Source organism: Dryobates pubescens, chromosome 37 (genome assembly GCF_014839835.1).
Source record: "Dryobates pubescens isolate bDryPub1 chromosome 37, bDryPub1.pri, whole genome shotgun sequence".
Classification (NCBI taxonomy): domain Eukaryota; kingdom Metazoa; phylum Chordata; class Aves; order Piciformes; family Picidae; genus Dryobates; species Dryobates pubescens.
In genome coordinates this window covers 675431-698886 of record NC_071648.1, presented here as the reverse complement: position 1 = coordinate 698886, position 23456 = coordinate 675431, and the positions used below count along the sequence as shown (strand labels likewise).

General features: G+C 47.6%; 1 protein-coding gene across 1 annotated transcript; it reads left to right on the top strand.

Moving 5' to 3' along the window:
• The first annotated feature begins 3623 nt into the window (after nt 1–3623).
• WDR75 (WD repeat domain 75) lies at nt 3624–21045 on the top strand. The gene is made up of 21 exons (XM_009911218.2): nt 3624–3734; nt 3888–4017; nt 5327–5392; nt 6615–6708; nt 7636–7760; nt 8053–8123; nt 9050–9166; nt 10078–10166; nt 10487–10645; nt 10974–11033; nt 11123–11238; nt 11977–12149; nt 12944–13107; nt 14152–14335; nt 15268–15362; nt 15771–15866; nt 16798–16967; nt 17525–17584; nt 19363–19506; nt 19588–19679; nt 20620–21045. The coding sequence occupies exons 1-21, from the start codon at nt 3649–3651 to the stop codon at nt 20825–20827; spliced, it is 2499 nt and encodes an 832-aa protein (XP_009909520.2). The 5' UTR covers nt 3624–3648; the 3' UTR covers nt 20828–21045.
• The last annotated feature ends 2411 nt before the right edge of the window (nt 21046–23456 follow it).

The window sequence follows — 23456 nt, the reverse complement described above, 5'->3', positions numbered from 1 at the left end:
AGGTGGTGGAGTCACCATCACTGGAGGTGTTCAGGAGGAGACTTGATGGGGAGCTTGGTGCCATGGGTTAGTTGTTTAGGTGGTGTTGGATTGGTTGATGGGTTGGATGCGATGATCCTGAAGGTCTCTTCCAACCTGGTCTATTCTAGTCTAGTCTAGTCTAGTCTATTCTGTTCTGTTCTTACATACACGTCGTCCCTCAGATGTAAGATTAAAATCATAAATTCACAGAATGGCTTGGGTTGGAAGGGTCCTAAAAGATCATCCCTGCCGTGGGGGGATGATCAGGTGATGCTGATGTCATTCCCATCAAGGAGTTGGAGTCAACAGAACCAAGTGAAGGCTAAACAGAGGCAAAATTAAAGTATCACTATGAGAAACCAAGGAGGCAAGCAGAACATGACAGCCCAGCACAGGAAAGACATACATAGTTCTCAAGTCTGACTTAAAAGAGATCTTTGAAGGCTGGCTCTGAAGGGAAGAATAGTTCACTTCTTAAGTTAACCTTGTTTTCATATTCCTGATCTTCTACAAACCCAGGGCTTCATATTTGTATTGAGTTTTGTTGGAAGGAAAAGTGAGATTACAAAACCAGGCAGAGGTTTGTAGCTGTAACACCAAATCCTATGCCAAGGTGGAAAGAGCTGCAATAAATAGCACAGGATGTTCCAAAGGCTGGTAGAGATGAAAAAAGTTGTTGTTTGGTGCTGTTCTTTTTTTGCCCCTGCTTGGACTAAACTTCCTGCAATTTCCTCAGACAGACAAAAATGTCAGCAAGTTGCTACTGATCAGATATAAGTAGATTGCTACTCCAAGCTGAAATCACACAATCATTGAATTACAGAACTGTTCAGGTTGGAAGGACTTTGAAAGGTCACCTGGTCCAACCTCCCCCTGCAGCCAGCAGGGACACCCACAACTAGACCCATCCAACATGCTGAATGTTGCCAGGCAGGGGGCATCTCCCACCCTCTCCAGACAGCCTGTGCCAGTGTTTCTAAAAAGATTCTTCTTTAAACCTAGTCTGAATCAGCACTCTTTTAGTTTAAAACCATCACCCTTTGTCCTGTTGCAACAGACTCTGCTAAAGAGTCTGTCCCCATCTTTCTTGTAAACCCCCTTTAAGTACTGAAGGGCCACAACTAGGTCTCCCTGGAGCCTTCTCTTCTCCAGACTGATTGGGTTTTCAACTCTCTTCCTGTAACTGAAGCAAGAGGAACAGATGACACAGAGGACAGACAGTACACAAAGCTCGGGCTGATAATTTCCACACACAATCATTCAAACAAAGCTAAGTTTGATAACTGACACTTAAAATCACTTCACTTTTAAGAGGGAAAAACAATTGTTTTAAAAATTCCTGGAAAAGAGTTTTGAGAGCTCCATGCTGAGAATTAAAAGGGGAACATCACCAGCTGTCCTGCATCAGCACTTCAAGACATGGTCAGGAGGCAAAGTCTTCAACACTTGGAAGTTATCATCAGCTCTAGGACTCTTGCCACTCCCATTTCCATTACCTAATAGCATTGTCTGAAATGGCACAGATCTCCCAATTCTCTTCCAAGAGGTTTCAGATAAAGCCCAAGTGCTGGGTCCTGCCCTTGGGTCATAACAGCCCTATGCAATGCTCCAGGCTTGGGGCAGAGCGACTGGAAACTGCCAGATGGAAAAGGACCTGGGGGTCCTTGATGGACAGCTAACTGCTTAGGTAGCCAAGAAGGCCAACAGCATCCTGGCCTGGCTCAGCAATACCAGGCCAGCAGGACCAGGGCAGGAATTATGCTCCTGTGCTCAGCACTGGTGAGGCTACACCTTGAGTACTGGGCTCAGTTTTGAGCCACTCACTACAAGACACTGAAGGGCTGGAGCAGGTCGAGAGAAGGATAACGAAGCTCCTGTGAGGAGCAGCTGAGCCAAATAGTTATTCAGTCTGCAGAAAAGGAGGCTGAGGGGAGATCTCATTGCTGTCTTCAGCTCCTTGAAAGCACGTTGGAGCAAAATAGGGCTCAGTCTCTGCTTCCAGGTAACAAGTGATAGGGCAATGGCAAATGGCCTCAAGTTGCCCCAGGGCAGGTCTGGATTGGATACTAGGGGAAATTTCTTCACTAAAAGAGTGGTTAAGCCCTGGAACAGGCTGCCCTGGGAAGTGGAAGGAATCACTGTCCCTGGGAGTGTTCAAAACCGTGTAGATGTGGCACTTAGGGGTCTGGCTTACGTGTGGACTTGGCAGTCCCGGGTTAGCAGTTGGATTCAATGACCTGGGACATCTTCTCCAACCTTAATGATTCTATGATTCTGTAAAAAACTTACATAGCTGTAAAGAAAAAATTCATTAACAAGACCAAACCTGGACTGTATTGGGGCATTTGCTTTGCAGTAGTGCTCCTGCAGCAGAAAGTGTAAGCAGAAGATTAGAGAAGCTATGGAAAAAGTGACCTTTTAGTTGAAAAAAATCCACTGGCTTATTTTAGAAATGATTCAGCTGGTGGCTGCTACACTTGGCCTTCTATCTGTTCCACAGCATAAACCCTGACAGTCTAGCACATGCTTTCACTGCTGGCCAGTTCAAAGTCTGCATTCTCCATGTAAATCTGTTTTGGACTGATGTCATGGCTGCCACTCCAGCAGACCCATTGACAATATAAAACCTAAACATCGAGAACTTAAACTGTTATCCAAACCACAAACCTGTGACTGCAGAAGCGAGCTCTGCCACCTTGTAAAGGGCTTTTGTTACACAGCATCTGTTTTACTGAGTGGTGTGGTATATCAGAATCAGAGAATGGGTTGGGTTGGCTTGGACTCGATGATCTCTGGAGGTCCCTTCCAACCTCTAACATTCTGTGGATGATGAAGGAACTGGATCTAATCAATGTCTATAAATACCTGAGGGCTGAGTGTCAGGAAGGGACAGCCTCTGCTCACTTGCACCCCATGGCAGAAAAGGGGGCAGTGGATAAAAACTACAGCACAGGAAATTCCACCTGAACATGAGGAAGAACTTTACTGTGAGGGTCACACAGCACTGGAACAGGCTCCCCAGAGAGGTTGTGGAGTCTCCTCCTCTGGAGACAAAAAAGACCTGACTGGATGCCTTCCTGCATGACCTGCACTGCATTTTATGGTCCTACTCTGGTATGGGGGTTGGACTCAAGACCTCCAGGACACCCTTCAACCCTTAACATCCTTGCCTCCCTCCACTCCCCTCCCTCCACGCCCTTCTCTCCTCACGTGCCCTGCTCCCCTCACCTGCCTCACTCGCCTCCCTCCACTCCACACTCCTCACTCCTCCCTCCCTCCCCTCCCCTTCCCTCCCCTCACTCCGCTCCCTCCCCCCCTCCACTTCCCTTCCCCCCCCCCCATTCCACTGCCCTGACTCCACTCCCTTCACTCACCTCCCTTGCCCCCCTCCACTCCCGCCCCTTCCCTAGCCTAACTCCATTCCCCTCACTGCGAGGCGCCCTGAGGAACGCACGAGGGCGCACGAGCAGCCTGCCCTGCGCCTGTCACAGCCGAGCAGCCAATGGGCGCCGGCGGCGGGCGGAAGTCACGGAGCGGTTCTCCCAGGCACCATAGAGTGACCGCAGAGGAGCGCCTAGAGGGGCCGCGGGGTCAGGGGTGAAAGGTGGCGGCTTCCGCCAAGGCAAGATGGTGGCGCCGGCAAGGCTGCGCGTGGTGCGATGTGGCGGCGGCAACCACCCCGGGGCCAGGGCCGTCTTCTCCGCCGATTCCAAGCAAGTGGCACCGCGGCTTGGTCTTTCCGCCCTTTCTGAGGCCTGCAGCGGGGGTGGCTGGCGGCTGGAGTCTGCCGGCCTGCCGCGCCCCGGGGATGCTTGGGTTCCTTCGCCCGCGGGCGGCGGGTAACTGATGTCGTCCTTCTCCTCCAGGTACCTGCTCTGCGCCTCTGGCGATTTCGTGAAGGTCTACAGTGTGGTAACCGAGGAGATGCTGCGGTTAATAGGGGGCCACGCCGACCGGGTGACGGACATCCAGCTCAACCCTCACAACCACATGCAGGTTTGGAAGGGGAAGGTTGGGCTGTGAGGGATTCTAGGGGGGCTTCTGCCCCCTCCTACGTGACTCTGGGGGGGCTGTCGTGAGTGTTTGAGAGTTGGCTGGCTTTTGAGAACGAGCTGGAAGCGACAATAGAACAGAATTAACCAGGTTGGAAAATACTTTCGAGATCATCGAATCCAACCTATCATCCAACACCATATAATCAACTAAACCAAGGCACCAAGAGCCCCATCCAGTCTCTACCTAAACACCTCCAGTGATGGTGACTCCACCACCTCCCTGGGCAGCCCATTCCAATGGGCAATCTCTGTGACGAGCTTCTTCCTAACATCCAGGCCAAACCTCCCCTGGCACAGCTTGAGACCGTGTCCTGTAGATAACATTTTTTTCCCAGGCGTGACAAACGGCCTCGAGGTGGCACCAGGGGAGGTTCAGGCGGGATATTAGGGGGGGAATCCTCATTAAAAGGGCTCAGGCTGCCCAGGGAAGGGGTGGAATCGCCGTTTCTGGAAGCTGAGGGTGGTGCTGAGGGATGTGGTTTAGTGGTGACCTGGCAATGTTGGGTTAACAGCAGGACTCAATGATCGTGGAGGTGTTCTCCAACCTTAATGACTGTGAAATCTGGGTAAATGTTACATCTGCCTTCCACAAAAGAAAATGTGAAACTGCATGAAGATTGTACCTGTGGAATGGAATGATGGTGTAATGAATACATTAGCAAAGCTTCCTCTGAAAGGGGAAAAGTGTTTGCAAAACTGAGTGTTTACCATGTCTGCCCCTCACTGTGTGCTGGTGTGATGCAGATTTGACCAATTCCCTTGAATTTGACCATTTGCTCTCTGCCTGACTTTCCTGATGGCTGCTGCTTCGGCTCTGTTTGCTTGGGTTTGTTGGTTTTGGTTTGGGGTTTGGTTTTTTTTGGGGGGGATCTGTATGTAAATGAGCATTTTTTACCTGCTGGACTGCATCTTCCTGTTATCTTTGCAAAATCTGGTGCAAATGGTAGTAAATGTTCACAGAATGGAGTTCTGTGTGTCCTCAGTTAGTCTGAAGTGATGAAGCACAGGTGCCTGTCCTGTTGTTCACGCTCCATGGCAGTGTGTATTTCAGATTAAAGTAACAGTACTGTATTTTCACTGCACTCTGAGGGCAACACAGACCTGGTCTGGCCCCCCTGATTCTGATTATTCAGCCACTCAGAATCACAGTTCCATTGATCAACCTTTCGACTTTCTAGCTGTGATTTGATGTGACAGCTGGCTTTGATACATCACTTTAACTTACCTGTTTAATCATTTTTTTTCCTCAGCTCTATTCTTCTTCTCTTGATGGCACCATTAAGCTGTGGGATTTCATGGATGGGATTGCCATTAAGGTATGTGGTTTTCTTTCTGTTGAGCACACGGTAAAGTTATTCTTGAGAGTAAGGATAAGGACTCCTGCAGCTACAAGTGGGCACAAATCTGACTGGTGTGGACACTGCTTGTGTCAGAATAGAATGTGGCAGCTGGGGGGTGTGTGTCGCTGTAGAAAGTCAGGATTTGTAGGGGAGGGAAAGATGGGATAGGTAATGACATGCCAACTTTGCTACTTGCTGCAGTTCAGAGTCTTGGAAAGTGCTGTAGTTTGTGACTGTGCCAACAGGCGTGTCATTTGGTTGGTGAAAAGCTGGACATGAGCCAGCAGTGTGCACTCACAGCCCAGAAAGCCAAATGTGCCCTTGGCTGCATCCCCAGCAGCGTGGGCAGCAGATTGAGGGAGGGGATTTTACCCCTCTGCTCTGGTGAGACTTCACCTGGAGTACCCTGTCCAGCTCTGGAGTTCTCAGCACAAGAAAGACAGGGACCTGTCTGAGAGGGTCCAGAGGAGGCCACAAAAATGATTCAAGGGCTGGAACCCTTGTGCCGAGAGTTGGGGTTGTTCAGCCTGGAGAAGAGAAGGCTCCGGAAGGACCTTGGGGCTGTTCAGTACTTAAAGGGCCGAATAGAAAGCTGGGGACAGGCTTTTTAGCAGGGCCTGTAGTGACAGAACAAGGGATGATGGTTTGAAACTAGAAGAGGGGAGATGTAGACTAGATGCAAAGAAGACATTTTTTACACTGAAGGTAGTGAGACACTGGCCCAGGTTGCCCAGAGAGGTGGTAGATGCCCCATCCCTGAACTCATTCAAAGTCAGGTTGTTTAGGGCTCTGAGCAGCCTGCTCTAGATGAAGATGTCCTGATGGGGAGGTTGGACTAGATGATCTTTAAAGGTCCCTTCCAACCTAAAGCATTCTGTTCTATGAATAGGAATTGCTGTGAAGGCTTAAAACATGGGCTGTTAACTGCCCTGTTGCTTCCATTTTCTGCTGAATAGAAGGACTTTCCTGTAGTTTTCTGCTTTGCATTGAGGGTAAGACCCCTTCTTGTTTTTTTAGCAGATCTAGTGCATCATATTTTATCAGTACTGTTCTAACATCTGTGTTAAAAGCAGAAAAGCCTTTTTAGTTGTCTTAGAATGGAGAATCTTAATTAACACATCCAAGTTCCTTTAAAGCCAGCATTTTTCACTGGTGAGAACCATAGTCACAAGTGAGTTCCTTGTCTGTTTTTCATCAGACCTACACTGTAGGATCCATACTTGTGGCACTCTATGCACCTCCTGCTTTTGAGGACTCAGTGTTTGTTGTGGCTTCCCAGACTGGTAACAGAGGTACAGTATGATCAGCTAAATTCTTCTCATCCTCCTAACAGTCACCCTTCACATCTTTATAAACATGAATGAGGTCACCCCTCAGTCTCTTCTCCAAGCTAAAGAGCCCCATCTCCCTCATCCTTTCCTCAGAAGGAAGATGTTCCACTCTTTTCAGGATCTCTGGCTCTGCTATGGACTCCTTCAAGCAGTTCCCTGAGGTCCTTGAACTGAGAGGCCCAGAACTGGACACAATATTCCAGATGTGGTCTCTCTAGGGCAGCGTAGAGGGGAAGGAGAACCTCTCTGGACCTACTAACCACAGCCCTTCTAATCCACCCCAGGATGCCATTGGCCTTCTTGGCCACAAGGGCCAATTACTGGCTCATGATCATCCTTCTGTCCATTAGGACCCCCAGGTCCTTTTCACCTACGCTGCTCTCCAATAAACCTTAAAGCAGTGCTTACCATCATGGAAGGGTACTCAAGACTACCCTTCCACTTGAAGCACTGCTAACAGAACTAGACTTGTCCTTGTCAACAACAAGTTTAGGCTTTTTTTTCCCTAGCTTTTGCCTGAAATCAGTGGAAATACAGCTTGGCTTTACTCTTACATATTGTTACAAAGGTCACTTCGGAGCAAGAGCTTTGCTTGGTTTGTGCCTGCAGTTCCACTGGTATTCACTATCTAGTCTTCAACCTTGAGTCAGAACACCTGAAACAGTGGATTTTTTGAAAGCTTTTACAAACTTTCTCCCACTTAGAAAAATACTAGAAGGTGCTAACCTACTGGTCTGAAGTTTTAAACTTCTTAGTTTGAAGGCAGAATCCCCAAGGCAGAATCCCTTCAATCCCCACATAGATCCTCCTTGTAAAGGGCGTTACATAAGCTTGTTCTGAGAAGCCTTTTGACAACAGATGATTGATTATTATTTTTGGGGGGGTTAGGTCCATTCCAGCTGATCTCAGTCAAGCTTACAAAAGCAGCAGGGCAAGTTGTGGAAGCCAAGGAACTCTCAGTGGTCTTGAGTGGCGTGGACTCGTCCCCAAAGTGCATCGCATTTGGAAGAGAAGTATGCTCTCCTCTGGGGGCTTCTGTTTCTGGTGGGTGGGTTGGGTCTTGTCCTCTCTGTGCTCTTTATGCTTTTGTACAAGCACAGCAGCACTGAAACAAAACTGAAACTGAATGACTGTGCAAGTCCTCTTCTTTCTTTATGAAGAAACTCCACTACTAATAAGCTGACAGTAAATATTTTCCTATCATGTGTTACCTCCAACTTTGAAGTACTTCATAGTGAAACATGGTCTTTTTTTATGTGGCATAACACAACCTGTATATCCTCTGTTGTTGTTTCACCATGACAGGGTAAATATGTGGTATCAGTGAAGCAGTTGGATCTCACCATTTACTTCTTTAGAAAGAAGCTGGTGCAAAGGTAAGAGTGAAAATGTCGGGTATTGATTCAGTTCAATCCAATCCAATGATGTGCACACATCATCTTGTGTTCATCAGCAACCATTTGGTTTTATGCTGGAGGGGATGTAGTCATCAGAATGGTTCAAGGTGGAAGGGACCTCAAAGATCATCTACTCCAGCCCCCCTGCCATGCCTTGCAGCTAGCCTTGATTGCTCAAGGCCTCATCCATTCTGGCCTTAAAACACCTCCAGGGAGGGGACATCCACAATACTTCTGGGCAACCTATTCCAGAGTCTGACTACCTTCCTACTGAAGAACTTCTTCCTAAGATCCAGCCTAAACTTACTCTCCCTCAGCTTCAAACTACTCTCCCTTGTCCTGTCTCTAGAGTCCCTTATGTGAAGTCCCTTCCCAGCTTTCCGGTAGTCTCCCTTCAGGTATTGGAAGGCAGCTCTAAGGTTCCCTCAGAGTCTTCTCTCCAGACTGAACAACCCCAGCTCCTTCAGCCTATCCTCATAGCAGAGGTGTTCAGCCTTCCTCTGGACTCGCTCTGCCAGCCAATAAGAAGTTTCCTGTGGAGGCCCACAGTGAGGTGCTGCAGTGAAATCAGTAGCTTATCTTACCCAGCTCAGGCCTGTGTTTTTTGCAGGTAAATACTTAGGCTGGTGCTGGACTGAAACAAGGGACCTAATGTGGTCAGTGCCAAAACAGGGGCAGTGGGAGCAGGGGGAGAGAGAGAGAGAGAAGGAGAGAACCCTTTCTGCTTGATTAGAGGCCAAGAACTAATGAAGAGAAAAATGGATCTGTCACTCTTCTCTGGAGAGGGTGTTCAATTTTTGCTAGTCAGAAGAACATTTATGTGTACTGGGTGATCCTTTTGAAGCTTTGATTAAGAAAAGCCAAAGGAGGCACATAATCCAACATGACTTTCTGAACTCTTGAAGGTTTTCTCTGCGCTCATCCAAGGCAGTCGGTGGAAGCAACCAGTTCTCGTGCGTAGCCTGCCATCCTGCGGAGGACTGCATCGCAACCGGCCACGCTGATGGCAAGATTCGAATATGGTATGCGTGTCCTGATTCACCTGGGCACCCATCCATAGCTGGAACCGTGTCCAAGGTGCACAGTGTGCACCAGGCAGGTGCCAGAGACTTGCTGATGCAGACCCTTCCCTCCCGTTCGTCGTGGTTTAACGAGCGGGCAGGTTGCTCTGTTGCGCCAGAAAGGGGCTAAAGAATAACGCTGACAGGGTTGGAGTGGATGGGAAGTGATGGGAGCCTAAATGGAAAGGCTATTAGCAAACTCTAGTGCTACAGTTATGTAGTGGTGAGCATAGCAAAGCCTATAAAGTATGGAGGAATGCATGATCTGGGTTTAACATAGAAGCTTGTTAAGCCAAAAACCTTTCACACAAACCCTCCACCAAATCAGACCAAAACCCCAGTACTCCTTTTCTCCCCACCTGGGGTTTAACATATGCCACAGGGCCATTTCTTACCCACCATTGCTAGGCTGGATTCAGGCTGGCCTGAAACTGCCTCCCCTTAGTCCCTGACATTAGAGCTAAACAGGCCAAGATTTCACAGTAAAAACTAGTCAGGCCTTGAAGGCCACAGATAAGAGTGGAACCATCCTCCTGCCACACCACGTAAGGGAGCTCACTGCATCCTGGGAGGAGAAAGGGAAGAAAGAGAAAGACAATAACTCTGCAGTCAAATTTACAGAGATTCAGGATTTATGGGAGGAAATAAAGAGATGACATGTTCTGGTATATCTTCTGGACACTCTCCCTTCTGGAGGTGTGCTTTGTGTTTCCTTTTTAAAGGTACCCAGCTCAAATTGGGACACTTCTGCATTGCTATGGCATGAAAGAAAGCCTAGGTGTTAAAAGAGAAGATGGTGTACTTGGTTGAGTGTTTCCTTTCATTTGATCTGATGCTGTGCTCAGGGAGCTGTTCTGTTCCTCCCCACACAGGAGGAATTTCCACCACAAGAAAGAGTACACATACTCCACGCTGCACTGGCATCATGACACTGTCATGGATCTAGCTTATTCTGTGGAGGGTGAGTAACAAAACAAAACAAAAACCACCCCAAACCAGCTTAACAGACACTCACAAAAACCCCCACCCAACACACAAACCCCACCCCAAAACAGCAAACAAAAAAACCCCACACCAAACAATCCAAGACCAACAAAAAAACTCAAACAAAACAATGACCCAAAAAACCAAGAAGGCAAACTGAAAGCCCCCCTCCAGAAAAAGGAGAAATAAACTCAGTGTCAAAGTTGCAGCATGAGTGTTTGAGAGACCTCTTTGCCACTGTAAACAGAACATATTTCTCCAGCAAAATCTCTGACTGCATTTTTCTTACTGGAACAGGGACCTACTTGCTGAGCGGTGGAGTTGAAGCTGTTCTGGTTGTGTGGCCGAATGAATCAGACTGCCAGAGGGATTTCCTTCCGCGGCTGGGATCTCCTATTGAGCACATCTCCATGGCAGCTGATGGTTCACAGTGCTGCACCTTGCATACAGACAACAGTAAGCCCAGAGATGTTGTTAAGTATCACTTAATGCAGCGTGGAATGCAAAGCTTCAGGAGCTTCGTTTTGCTGGTGCCAGATCAGTTACAGATACTACATAAGAACATAATGCTGGCCTGAGAGCACTGATGCTGGAAGGGATCTTGTCTTCTTTCATGACTTGTATCAAGCTGCCTGGTGACTGCTGTCACCTGGCTGTCTGCTTTGATGTAGGGGTGTCCTAGATTTATGGGATGAAATACAGTTGGATGAGGTCCCTTCCCTGTCATCAGATGTAGCTATGCTGCAGAAGCCTTTTGCAAGCCTTTATCTGCTTTTCCTTTCAGGAATTACAATAATTGACAGCAACCTCAGATTCTCCAAAAGCATTCAAGGTCTGATCAAAAGTAAGTGCAATAAAACTAATCCTCCACATAGAGGGCAGGATGTGTCACTTCCCTTCACAGAACTTTTGTCATCTGCTTTGTCTTTCCAGGTCCAAATATCAAGACTGGTCTAGTGGTTGATCCCAGAACCAAAGCCTTGGTCCTGAATGGAGAGCCTGGCCACTTACAGTTCTACTGTCTCCAAACTGACCAACAGCTCTTCAGTGTAAGTTGGTTGGGCTTGTCCTAAATCTTTAACTCTTTTCAGTCATAGAATTATAGAATGGTCTGCTTGTAAGGGACCTCCAGAGGTCATCTAGTCCAGCCCACCTCTGCAGTGAGCAGGGAAATCCTTGACTAGACCAGGTTGCCCAGAGCCCTGTCAAGCCTCACCTTGAATATCTCCAGGGATGGGGCCTCAACTGGGCAACCTGTTCAGGAAGTTATGCATCAGAATTTGTTAGGAGGCTGTTACGATTTGAGGCTGGATGCTTTTGAGAACCACAGAATTGAGGACCTCCAGGAGGACCAGAAAGGTCCAGCCTCAAACCATAACAGAGTCTTAATGTGGCAAAGAGGGGAAAGCCAGCAGCTTTACTGCAAGGCTGAGTTCCAAGCTGAGATGTTTTCAGCTTTATCACAAACTTGTTTGACTTGCTCAGCACAGCTAACTGGTAATAGTTGAGGAAATGCTTTGACACAGTGTGCTGCTCCTCTTAAATGTCCAAAATCTGTAAGCAGAAGTCCCTCTAAGGTAGCTTTTGTCTTCATTTGCTTTCCTGCACTTCACCTCATTGTGCAGTGTGTATGCCCTCATTGTGCTGCCCCTGTATTTTGTGTGTGCTGCAGCACAGCCAGCTCAAATGAGTGCTTTCAGAACCTCTTTTTGCCATTGATTTATGAATGATACCTCTCAGTCTGCACTTGAATTTGGAAACTTGATGTTGGCCTTCTTGTTTTGCAGTTGGATATCGTGCAACGAGAATACATTCATCAAGCAGGTTTACACCAAGCTGACTTGGTGAAAGTTGCATTTGGTGCACAGGGCAAGTGGTTAGCAACAGTGGAAGAGAGAGAAGAAGTGACTGACCCCGAGTTACAGTTGAAGCTGTGGTTCTTTAATGAAGAAACACAAAGGTAACCATAACAGAGCTGCCCTTCCAAAAGCTGGAGTGGGTCCAAATATGATCAGAGGGATGGAACACCTCTCCTGTGGGAACAGGCTGAAAGAACTGGGGTTCAGCCTGCAGAAGAGAAGGCTCTGGGGAAACCATATAGTAGCCTTCCAGTACCTGAAGGGCCCTACAGGAAGACTGGGGAGGGACTGTTCAGAAGGGCCTGTGGTGATACGATGAAGGGCAATGGTTTGACACTGCAGCAGGGGAGATTTAGGCTGGACGTTAGGAGGAAGTTCTTCCCAGTGAGAACGGCAAAACACTGGAACATGTTGCCCAGGGGTGAGGTCCCATCCCTGGAGACATTTAAGGTCAGACTTGGTGGGGCCCTAAGCAACCTGATCTAGCTGGGGAAGAGCCAAAGCAAAATAAAGCTGATCTTTCACCATGAGTGTGGTGAGACCCTGGAGCAGGTTGCCCAGGGAGCTGGTACAAGCCTCATCCCTGGAGGTTTCTAAGGTCAGGCTGGACATCGCTCTGAACAACCTGATTGAGTGTGATGGGTCCCTGCCCATGGCAGGGGGGTTGGAACTAGATGATCTTTGAGGTCACTTCCAACCCTGACAGTTCTGTGATGTGTAGTGGCTTCGTGACTGTTTTTTCCCTAAGTACTGGAAAGGCTGCCCAGAGTTCAGGCTGAAGATGCTTGCTTTGATTCCTCTTCTTCCCTGCCCCTTCCAGAATCATCTTACACTGAAATCTTGCCCAAGTTGCAAATGAAACAAAGTGGTGAGCTTCTGCTTTTTTGCCCTGTAGCTTTAAGCTGAATACTCAGATAAATACACCCCATGAGGACCACATAACAGACATGTGCTTCCGTGAGGTGGAGGAATTGGAAGATGACTCTCTGGTACTGGTAACAACTGGCAAAGACCGTGTGTTTAAAGTCTGGCTCATGGTGGAAGACACTGACCCAGAAGGTGAGTGTGGTCCGAACTCAACTTGCTCTTCCTGCCACCGTGTAGCACGCTGTAGAACTTCTGATCCTAACTTCAGCCTTTCAGAGCTAGGCCCTCAAGCCCCACACATTTATGTTTCTGCTGTTGCATGGAGTGTTGTGTTCTCCTGAGCACCCTCTGTGATGGAGTTCTTGCCTAGTTTTGCTGTGTTATGAGTTGATCTTGGAGGGCTTTTCCAACTGAAACAGTTCTATGGTTCCAAGATGACTAAGCTGCCTAGTTGCTGCGCCGAACACCCTCAGGCATGTTTGTATATAGAGCAGATCTAGACTGTGCCTCTAGGTGGCGCCACGCAGTTCGAAGTAGTGAACTGTTTCTAGGGTTTTTTTACAGGCAGGTCTTTTAATCATCAACTTGTCTCCTTCTCTAAAGGATATCTTAGAGTTGGGAGAACTTCTTTTCCTTTCTTTCCTCACCCTGCTCATATGTTTCAAAAGCATGCTGTATGTATTTATTTATGCTGGGAAATGGATGTTCTCTGGTAAGCACATCGCTTTGCTTCTGCTTATTTATGGGGAAGATCTCCCAGCTGACTGCTCTGGCAGCTTAACAAGGCAAGGAAGCAGGCTGATGGGTCACTTTGTGAGCCTCAAACTTCCTGTAAATGATCCTTGAGCTGCTTTGGACCGAAATGTAACCTGTGTTCAGATGTTTAGTGATGCTGCTGTTCTGAAGGAGCAGTCTGCTTCAGCACACCACGTGCCGAATCTCCCTTCACTGCCCCTTTTATCTAACACCTGCCTGCTGTAGGGCACAGTTAGTGCAGCTGGCAAAGTAAACATGAATGTTGTACTGTCAGCATTCACCACTCAGATGCAAAACTGAGGACAGACAGAAAACCTACTAGGTGTTTGCTTGTCCTCGACCAGGTGTGTACCTTTCCCAAACGTAAGCCTCCTGGAACAGGAGGGTCTTGCTCCTGAGCCCCTTTTGCAGCCTTAGTACTTGGAATTCTTCTTTCTTTGCTTGCAGACTGGAATTAACCAGCTTCTTTATTCAATGCAGCACAGCAGAGAGTGAGCTGGAGCTGTGACTTTGTGGGCAGCTACCACAACTACCAAGCTACCAGCTGCTGTTTCTCAGAAGATGGCTCTTTGCTCGCTGTTAGCTTTGAAGAAACTGTCACCGTCTGGGACTCAGTGACTTGGGATCTGAAGTGTACATTTTGCTATCCACCTGGAAAAATCAGGTACGTCTTCCATCTGTTTTGTGTGTCTTGACCTCTCAGAACAGAAAGAACCAGTTCATAGTAGTCCAAGCCCTTGTATATCTTCATATAAATGTTGAGTTTCATCGTTGTAAGTTCATAGAAAAGACGTCAGAATGGCTTTTAGGTGGTTCTTAAGTTGCTGTTAAGTTAATCTCAAACTTGCAGTTTTATCATACTTGTTTCTGGCTGGTGTACCTCCCATGCTCAGATATGTGCCACTGGGTACACAGCAGCGTTTGATTTTCCCCTTTCATCTAGGGATGAGTGCAGGTACTGAAAGAAGTACAAATGTAAGAAGTTTGTTCTTTATTCATGTAGGCACACACACAAATATCTGCTTTGTTGGTATTAGGAAGAGATAAATACTGCTCCTTTCTTAAATCTGTGTTTGCCTGGCAGAGTGGCCCAGCATGCTCACTTGTGTGCTGTCACGAAGAGAGGTTGCTGGGGGACCTTCCAATACCTGAAGGGAGCATACTGAAAGGCTGGAGAGGGACTTCTCATAAGGGTGTCTAGAGACAGGACCAGGGGAATGGATTGAAGCTGAGGGAGAATGGGTTTAGACTGGACAATCTCCTTTTGCTGGTGGACACTAATAAGACAAGGAACAACAGGTTCAAGCTTGAACATAGAGGCTTTGACCTCAACATGAGGAGAAACTTCTTTACAGTGAGGGTGACAGAGCACTGGAACAGGCTGCCCAGGGGGGTTGTGGACTCTCCCCTTCTGGAGACTTTCAAAACCCACCTGGATGCATTCCTGCTCGCCCTAAGTGATCCTGCTTTGGCAGGTGGGTTGGACTCAATCTCTGGAGGTCCCTTCCAACCTCTAATGTACTGTGATACTGTGATTACTGCATAGAGAGACAAAGATGAAGGTTACTAACTTGCTTTGACTTTTTACTTCTGTAGGAACATGTGCTTTGGGAGACTAACCTGTTCCAAGTACCTTATTGGTACCACTGACTGTGGCTTTCTGTGTTGCTGGAACCTGCTCAGTTGTGCATGTAAGATCAGCTTCAATGTGTGCTACAGTGGTAACATTTAACACCTGAATTTACTATGAAACCTTCAAGTGATTCTGGTTTGATTCCAGACTGACCCATTACAAATGTCCTGCTGAACTGTGATGATTTTCATCCTTCAGCCAAGATCCATCCTGGGCTGCATGAATGTGCTTTGGGTGCACGTGCAGAGCAAATTTCACCTTGATCACTGACGACAGTCATGGCCAGAACGTCCTTCTTTGGCTAGCACTTGATAGCATTTGTGTAGTTCTGTTCACCTGGGAGTAAGTGAGGCTGTGTCCCTCTGCCAGAGGTTCAGGCCCCAGGTGTCATTCCCTTTTGACCTTTTGTTTGGTGAAGGAGTGGGGCAGAACTGAATGCCTGGCTGGTGCTGTGTTTGCTTTTCAGTGGAATGGAGTACCCACCTCAACATCTCAGTTCTGCAGCCCGATCCCCTTTCAGAATATGTTGCTGCTGTCTCCTGGCTCCCAGATGAGTCCAGCCGTAAGTACAAAGGTTTCTTTGACAAGTCACAGCCAGTGGAATCTGAAGCTGAAAGCATCATTTCTGGAAAAGGTTTTCTTAGAATTCAGCCCCATGAAAGCCACAAGACAGACCCAAGCCTGTTTGCACCTGTGGAAGACTGAGCCATGTCTGACAGCAGCAGTCAGATATGTCACAGAACTGTTTTGGTTGGAAAACTCCCTTTTAACGTCATGGAGTCCAACCATTAGTTAGCAATTTTGGTGCTAAACCTCAGCACCACATCTCTGCCTCTTTGAAACACCTCCAGGGATGGGGATTCAACCTCCCCTCTGGGAAACCTGTTGCAGTGTTTGAGAACCCTTTCAGTGAAGAAGTTTCTTCTAATATCCTCCTTCTAATGAATTCCCCTGGTGCAACTTGAGGCCATTTCTTCTTGTCCTATCACTTGTTAATAAGGAGATGAGGCCAACCCCCACCTCACTACAGCCTCCTTTCAGGTAGCTGTAGGAGCATGCTTGCTCCCCATCTTTTCATCCAACAGTTAATTTCTGTGCAGGATTGACCTCTCTGGGTAAGGGTCATGAATGTTCTTGACCCTCTCTTGTAAATGCAAAACTGTGGCTGAATTGTAGAGCTTCATTTTAGGGCTTTGACTGTAAAGGAAGATTACTCTTCCTAGAGCTGTTGTTCTAAAGGGACATTAATTTCCAGTGTTCTCTGCATGGCAATACTGTGAAAGGGGCTTTGTACTAAGCATCTGCAGTTAGAATTCCTGCAGATGAGTGCTTAAAGTCAATCCTGCCCAGCCCTTACTGCCTGTGGTAGACTCATTCAGGCTGGCAAAGACCTTGAAGAACTTTGAGCCCAACCATTAAGCTTAGGGCTTTGACAGCTATCATAGAAGGCAAGAATTCTGTGATGTCAAGAGGAGTCATGCTTGGTTTTGCAGTGTTTGTGTTCAAACCAAATGAGACACAGCCAGTCTACATCCAGAGAAACCTCTGTAGACTAAAGATCCAGCTCGCTGCCTTCGTTCCAAGAGATGAGCCTGAAATGGTCAGCTCAGAAAAATACCTCTGGCTAAGAAGATCCCAGCTCTTCTTCCTTACAGAGACACAAGTAAGAAACACTGATTGGCAGGTGGCTTCTGGGGGGGGGAAAGTGTTCACCTGAATGTGGACTGAGACTAATTCAGAGTTCTGCTGTTGAGTGCAAGACTCTCTCTTTGTGATTTCAAGGCAGCATAAGCCATGTGTTGTTCTACATGAAAAGCTTTCCACTGCTAATACTCAGCTCAAGTTCAAAGTTGTTTGTTGCTGCTGGTAGTTTCTGCTGCCTCATTTATACAAGGAACCAGGTAATTTAGGATCATGACCTGAGCTGTTTCAGTTAGCCAGCCTCCTAGAAAGTGTATTATTGCTGGTTACCCAGATGTTTCATGTGATACTCAGTTTTCCTCTGTAATTTGTGGCTGGGTGGTTTTTTATTTGTCTTACCAAAAGATTTAGATAGAGCTTCTAGGTCTGTTCCTGTTTCCTTTATAAAACAGAGAGAGAGAGAGATGTTTGTCTTGACTGACAAAAGCTTTTGGGCCAGTTGAAAGCATCTTCAGGCCAGGTGTGGCAATATGGAAAGCAGTTCCACATACTCCAACAGCAAATCATTCTGTGTTTCAGGAGCTGATGACTCTTAGCACAAAGACCCTGGAAGAAAGGCTCACGCCGTCGAGCAGACAGGTACTGCTTAGAGCAGCTCTGACAGAGGTGCACAGAGCAGCTCAGAATTGGTGGTGTTCAGTTTTCAGGCTCAGATTCCCCTCTGTCAGGAAAAGCAGATCCTTATGTGGAGTTGCAGGCACTTAGCTGCAGGGGCAGTAGTCTCTGTTTGCTTAGTGGTTTGGGTTGGGTTTTTTTGACAGAACTGCTGTTTGTGAAAACTTCCAGGAAGTATCAATAAGCCTCTGCCTCTTCTTCTCATTTCCCCTGAGTCCCTCTTGATTCCATTAACACTTGGAACCTTGAGTGTGGCCTGAGCTGCATGTTCTGATGAGGATGAACTGTGTCAGTGTGTTGGGACTTCTCACTGAGAACAAGTTTCAGTTACATGCCAGTGTGGTGTTGTGTGGAAAACTAGGCTTGGGAAACTTTAGCTTTGAAATTCCCATTGATGAAGTGCTTCATGCCCACTGAGCAGGATAAAACAGCAGCACTTGGTTGATTGTGGTTGTTGGATAAATAGATCCAAGTATAATTTAGCATCTCTCTAGTACAGAATCCAATGGGAATGTGGTTAGAAACAATCCCTTTCTCTGGAGGCTGGGGGGAATGTTTGGTACCTGGATTAAAGTGCATTGATGTAGGAGCATCAGAGGGAAAGTTGCCATGTTTCATTTCCACTTTAGCCAACCTCAGTAAGTTCAGCAAGGCCCAGTGCAAGGTGTCTACACCTGGGTCAGGCAATCCCAAGCACAAACACAGGCTGAGTGAGGAGTGGCCCAAGAGCAGTCTCCAGGAGAAGGACTTGGGAGTGTCAGTTGAAAAACTTAACAGGAACCAGCAAGGATCACTTGCAGCCCAGCACACAGCTGCTGAAGCAGTGTAACCAGCAGGTCAGGAAGGGGATTCTGTCCCTCTGCTCTTTTGAGACCCCACCTGGAGCACTGCACCAAGTTCTTTTGCTTCCAAGAGAAGAAGGACAGGGAACTGTTGGAACAGGTCCAGAGGAAGGCCACAAAGCTGATCAGAGGACTGGAGAACCTCCCCTATGGGGACAGGCTGCAAGCATTGGGTCTGTTCAGCCTCAAGAAGAGAAGGTTCTAGGGAGACCTTATAGCAGCCTTCCAGTACCTGAAGAAGGCCTACAGGAAAGCTGGGAGGGGACTTTTTACAAGGGCTTGGAGTGACAGGATGAGAGGGAATGGATTGAATCTGGAAGAGGGGAGATGTAGACTGGAGATCAGGAAGAAATGCTTTCCAGTGAGGATAGCGAGACACTGGAACAGGTTGCCCAGGGAGGTGATGGTTCCCCCCTCCCTGGAGGTGCTCAATGGCAGCTTGAATGAGGCCTTGAGCAAGCTGGTCTAGGGGAAGGTGTCCCTGCCCATGGCAGTGGGGTTGGAACAAGATGATCTTCAAGGCCCTTTCCAAGCCAATCTCTATGTCTCTGTAATTAAATGACTCAGCAGATGATGCTGGAGGTGCAAATGATCTTTTAGTCATAGGTGGAATCTGAAAGCCATCCTTGGCTTCTCTGGCACACATGCCAGCTTCCATATATGGGAGTTAATTGCTACATCAAGCAACTGAAATGCAGTGTTCCTGAATCCAAATCTGTGTAGGATTCTCTCAGGGTGTCTGACAGAGCAAGAGTACAAAGAGCCACGTGGCTCAGCCGAGTTTAACTTGAGCACAGAGTTTTGTCACCTGAGTTGATTCTGAATTTTAGTGACTTAAAACAAGATGGAACTTAGGTTTTTGACACTGCAGCTGTACTGAAAACTTTCACTTTTTTCCAGCTGGCAGTAGAAGAAAGTCTTCCTGTGACCCCATTCAGCTTGCTGTTGGGAAAGCACAGGCACCCTCAATCACAAGAGGACACAGACCTTGGAAAACAAGTCGTTCAGAAGAAGCATGAGCAAGAGTCACCTGCAGTCAAAGAGGTAGGGAGTAATTACAGTCAGTGTGCAAACAAAGCCATAAGTGACAAAAGCTTTCATGAGGCTTCTGGTTTATCTTTGCAGCTTCTGCACACTCCAGCACATGTTTTGCCATCTGCGTCCTTCCTCTGCACCATATTTATTAATTCACTGCTCATCTCCAAAGAGAGCAAAAGGTAAGAAGAAATTCAGAACTCTCTTCAGCTGTTGAAGTTACTTTGGAATATGTACATCTGTGTTTAAAAGGAGATTTCTAACACGCTTCATTCTTCTATTGACCCACATTTATTAGGAGAAGCCTAATAGCCTCCCTTCAGGTAGTTGTAGAGAGCAAGAAGGTCTCCTCTGAGCCTCCTCCTCTCCAGGCTAAGCAACCCCAGCTCCCTCAGCCTCTCCTCACAGGGCTGTGCTCCAGACCCCTCCCCAGCTTTGTTGCCCTTCTCTGGATACCTTCCAGCAGCTCAACATCTTTCCTAAACTGAGGGGCCCAGAACTGGACACAGGACAAGGTGTGGAACCAGTGCTGAGTACAGGGCACAATGACCTCCCTGCTCCTGCTGGCCCCACTGTTCCTGATACAAGCCAGGCTGCCATTGGCCTTCCTGGCCCCACTGCTGGCTCATGTTCAGCCTACTGTCAACCAGTACCCCCATGTCCCTTTCTGCCTGGCTGCTCTCTGGCAATGCTGCCAATCAGGCCTGGAGCAGCTTAACTGGGGCCTGGAGTTGCCAAGCTGAATTTTGTGCCATGTCATATATGGAGTGGTATGGAGGGTAGAGAGGCCTGGTAGGGAGTGGGGGGCGGGCATGGAAGCCTGGGGTTTGTCAGGGGGCGGTTTGTGTGAAGCTGTGGTTTAATGAGCTTTTGTGTGGCTTTCTTTGTATTTTGTGTGCTTTGCACTATACCACTGTAGCAGTGTAATTCTAAACAGCCTTTCCCTTTAAACTTTCCACTATTCTCCCATCCTGTGAGTGTGTGGTTTTTCTTTTGCCCCTTCTGAAAGAGGTAAAAGAGCAATCTGTCCTGCTCTAAACTATGACAGGTTGGTTTTGTTTTACTCAGCACAGGAAGGTGCTGAAAGTGGCTCACTGCTTGCTTCCAATCATCTTCTTACAGTGCTGAGGAAGTTGCTGATGAAGTGGAAATGTTAAGTGAAGAAGCAGAGGATGATTCAGAGGAGGAAAGAGACGTGACTGAAATGGAGCAAGGCGATGCAAGTCCTGTGGAGTCGTTAGGAGAGCTGCCCTGCAAACTGTCTAAATCCCAGGAAAAAGAGCTTCGGAAAATAAGGAGAATGGACTACAGCTGGGTAGCAGCTTTCTAAACAGACATCTTGAGGGGGCTTACACTGTAAGATGAAGCTTGGTGGGTTAAATATTCTACACAAAAAAGTCCTTTGGCCATGAACCCTAGCAGTCTTGTCCTGGTTTGAGCTGGCACAGAGCTACTTCCACGAGAAAGGAGAACTGGTGGGGAGGGATTCAGGTTTTGGAAAGCTGGTTCTGCCCCTGGTTTACTACAGATACTCTGTGACTACAGAAAATGTTTAAGCTGGGGGCTTGAGCTTTTTTTCCCCTTGCAGGCATATTTAGAAGGGTAACAGTAAAACTGAGTTCATGTTCTGGCTAGTAATCAATTAGCCAAGTGACAGTTAAGCTGCTGAAAGTCTGCCCCAGTAAGGCTGGGCTGCTGCCATCAAAGGCCTGGTAGAGCAAATCAGGAGAGTTCTCAGTCATGGCAGTGGGGGTTGGCAAGATGCTGCTTCCATGGGACACTGCTCAGGTGCTGCTCTAAATGCAGAGGAGAGGCAATTTTAACCAACTGCTTCTAGTCAAGTTCCACAGCAACTGCGAGGCGGGGAGGGGGGAAATATCACTGTGGCTGGTTACTAGCAAACATGCCCTGGTCCTTGGTGGGCAGGCTTAACAAGAGAGCTGTGTTCAAGGCTGGGATTACTAAAGAGCAGTGGCTGTTTTTCCTCAGCTGTCCAAGGACAGGGTGAAAACAAGAACCGCAAACAGCGCGGTTCAGCGTCACCTGGATCTTTGTCATCCACGTGTATGGCTGCCCCAGAGGGGTCTGGCTGCCTCACCTTGGGCCAGCCTCTTGCAGGCTGGGATGTTGCAGATTTGAGGTACCTGCAAGGAGCATTTTAAAGCACATGGTAAGAGCTAGGATTAGAGGCATCAGAAAACAGGACTGACAGTAATTTGAAATGGTAGCTCAGGGAGACATCAACAGAGCTTCTCCACCGTCCTGCCCTGAAGCAGAGTAACTGAGCTATCCTTACTCCTCACAGATAGCTCATCTTTCAGCCCTCTGATAAGAGTCCTGCTAGGATATGTCCATCCTGTCCTTTAGCTTTTCATTTTTGCTTTCCCCTAGGCTCTCAGAAGAATCAGAATTCTCCTCCAGCCCTTCTCTAGGCTGATTGCTTACAGGTCAATTGTTGTTCAGACTCATTTATTATCATTCCAAGGGCAAGATGTGTCAGGGTTGTTTGATACTGATAAATGTTTCTAGATAGTCCTAAAGCCCATCATATCACTGTCCTGGCTTGTATTCCCTGTTGATTACCTTTAGGATCTGCTGCAGTCTTTCTTTGGTGATGGCAGAAGGCAAGGCAGTAATTTACACCCCAGCTACCCCTACAGCATTACACAGCAAGCATTGCTCCAGCTGCAGACAGAACCTCTGCAGGGCTCTGTTCCCTCTGCAGACCCCAGTTCAGACCGAGCAGTGCAGGCAATAGTTTGGGCCTCTGCACAGCATTTTTGGGGGGAGTTCAACAGATTATAATCATGTAAACTGGAGTTTAGCCAAGGCTGCAGGTCACTCACCCCTAAGGTTGCAAAAGACATTGAAATAAGACTGCACAGCTCAGGATTTTAACTGCTTTGCTAATTTGCCACAAAAAGTGGAGAACTTGTCACCACAGAATATCTTCACAGGAGGGATGCCATCCAGAGGGACCTAGACAGGCTGGAGAGGTGGGCTGAAGAGATCTCATGAGGTTCAATAAGGCAAAGTGCAAGGTCAGGGCAACCCTTGGTGTCAGTACAGGCTGGGGGATGATGAAATTGAGAGCAGCTCTGCAGGAAAGGGCTTGGGGTGCTGGTGGATGAGAAGCTGGACATGAGCCAGTAATGGGCACTTGCAGCCCAGGATGCATCCTGGCAACAAAGACACAGAGCCAACAGCAAGGCAGAGTACTAAATCTTGAAACAGTGCTGTAAGCTGTGTGGGGAGCAGTGTGTTTGGTCTGAAAGTGAAAGCAGTCAAAGCTACTTACGAGCAATATGAAGAAGCTCTTTACAAGACACTGGATGAAGGCTTTGGACAAATGTCAGACTGCTGCTGTGAGGAGGAGGCCCCTCACAGCTCTGGGAATGCCTGCATCAGCAATTCCTGGCCTTGCAGGTTTCTCAGAAGTGTAAGCAGCTACCATGGAAAGGTTTCCCACCTTCCAGCCAGCAGCTGCTTCTTGTTTCTGCATCCCCTCTGCCAACACAAGCTGTGGGGAACTAGGCTGGAGTGGAGGGGGGGAATCTGACTTAGAATGAAACCAAGTAATGAATAAATAGTTTAAGATGTTCACATAACTGCAGCCAAGTTCCATCAAGAATAGAGAAGGGCATCAAGAGGTTTTTGTATGCTCAGAAGTTGAGGGTTTAATACCCCACCCCCAAAATCTCACTGTTCTCACAAAGCCTGTGCCTTGTGCTAGGGCGAGCTGCAACCACACACAGAGCATTCCTGAGAGGTGTTTGTTTGATGTGATACATGGCACTTACACACTTCAGTTCCCATGTGGCAGCTCCTGGTTTCCTCTTACCCTCTCTTCCTCGTCTCCCAAACTAATGGGCTAAACAAACTTCAAATAAAGCAGTACCCTGCAGTTAAAATACAAGAGTTTCAGATTGATTCTAGCATTTAACTGTTGAGTAGGAATG

What these genes read in the sequence shown, in the direction of transcription:
- WDR75 (XM_009911218.2), top strand. Translation starts at nt 3,649, where the DNA reads ATGGTGGCGCCGGCAAGGCTGCGCGTGGTGCGATGTGGCGGCGGCAAC. An exon ending in CACCTTGCATACAGACAACA is followed by an intron (nt 10,646 to 10,973) that starts GTAAGCCCAGAG and finishes TTTTCCTTTCAG; the next exon opens with GAATTACAATAATTGACAGC. An exon ending in GGAAGACACTGACCCAGAAG is followed by an intron (nt 13,108 to 14,151) that starts GTGAGTGTGGTC and finishes TATTCAATGCAG; the next exon opens with CACAGCAGAGAGTGAGCTGG.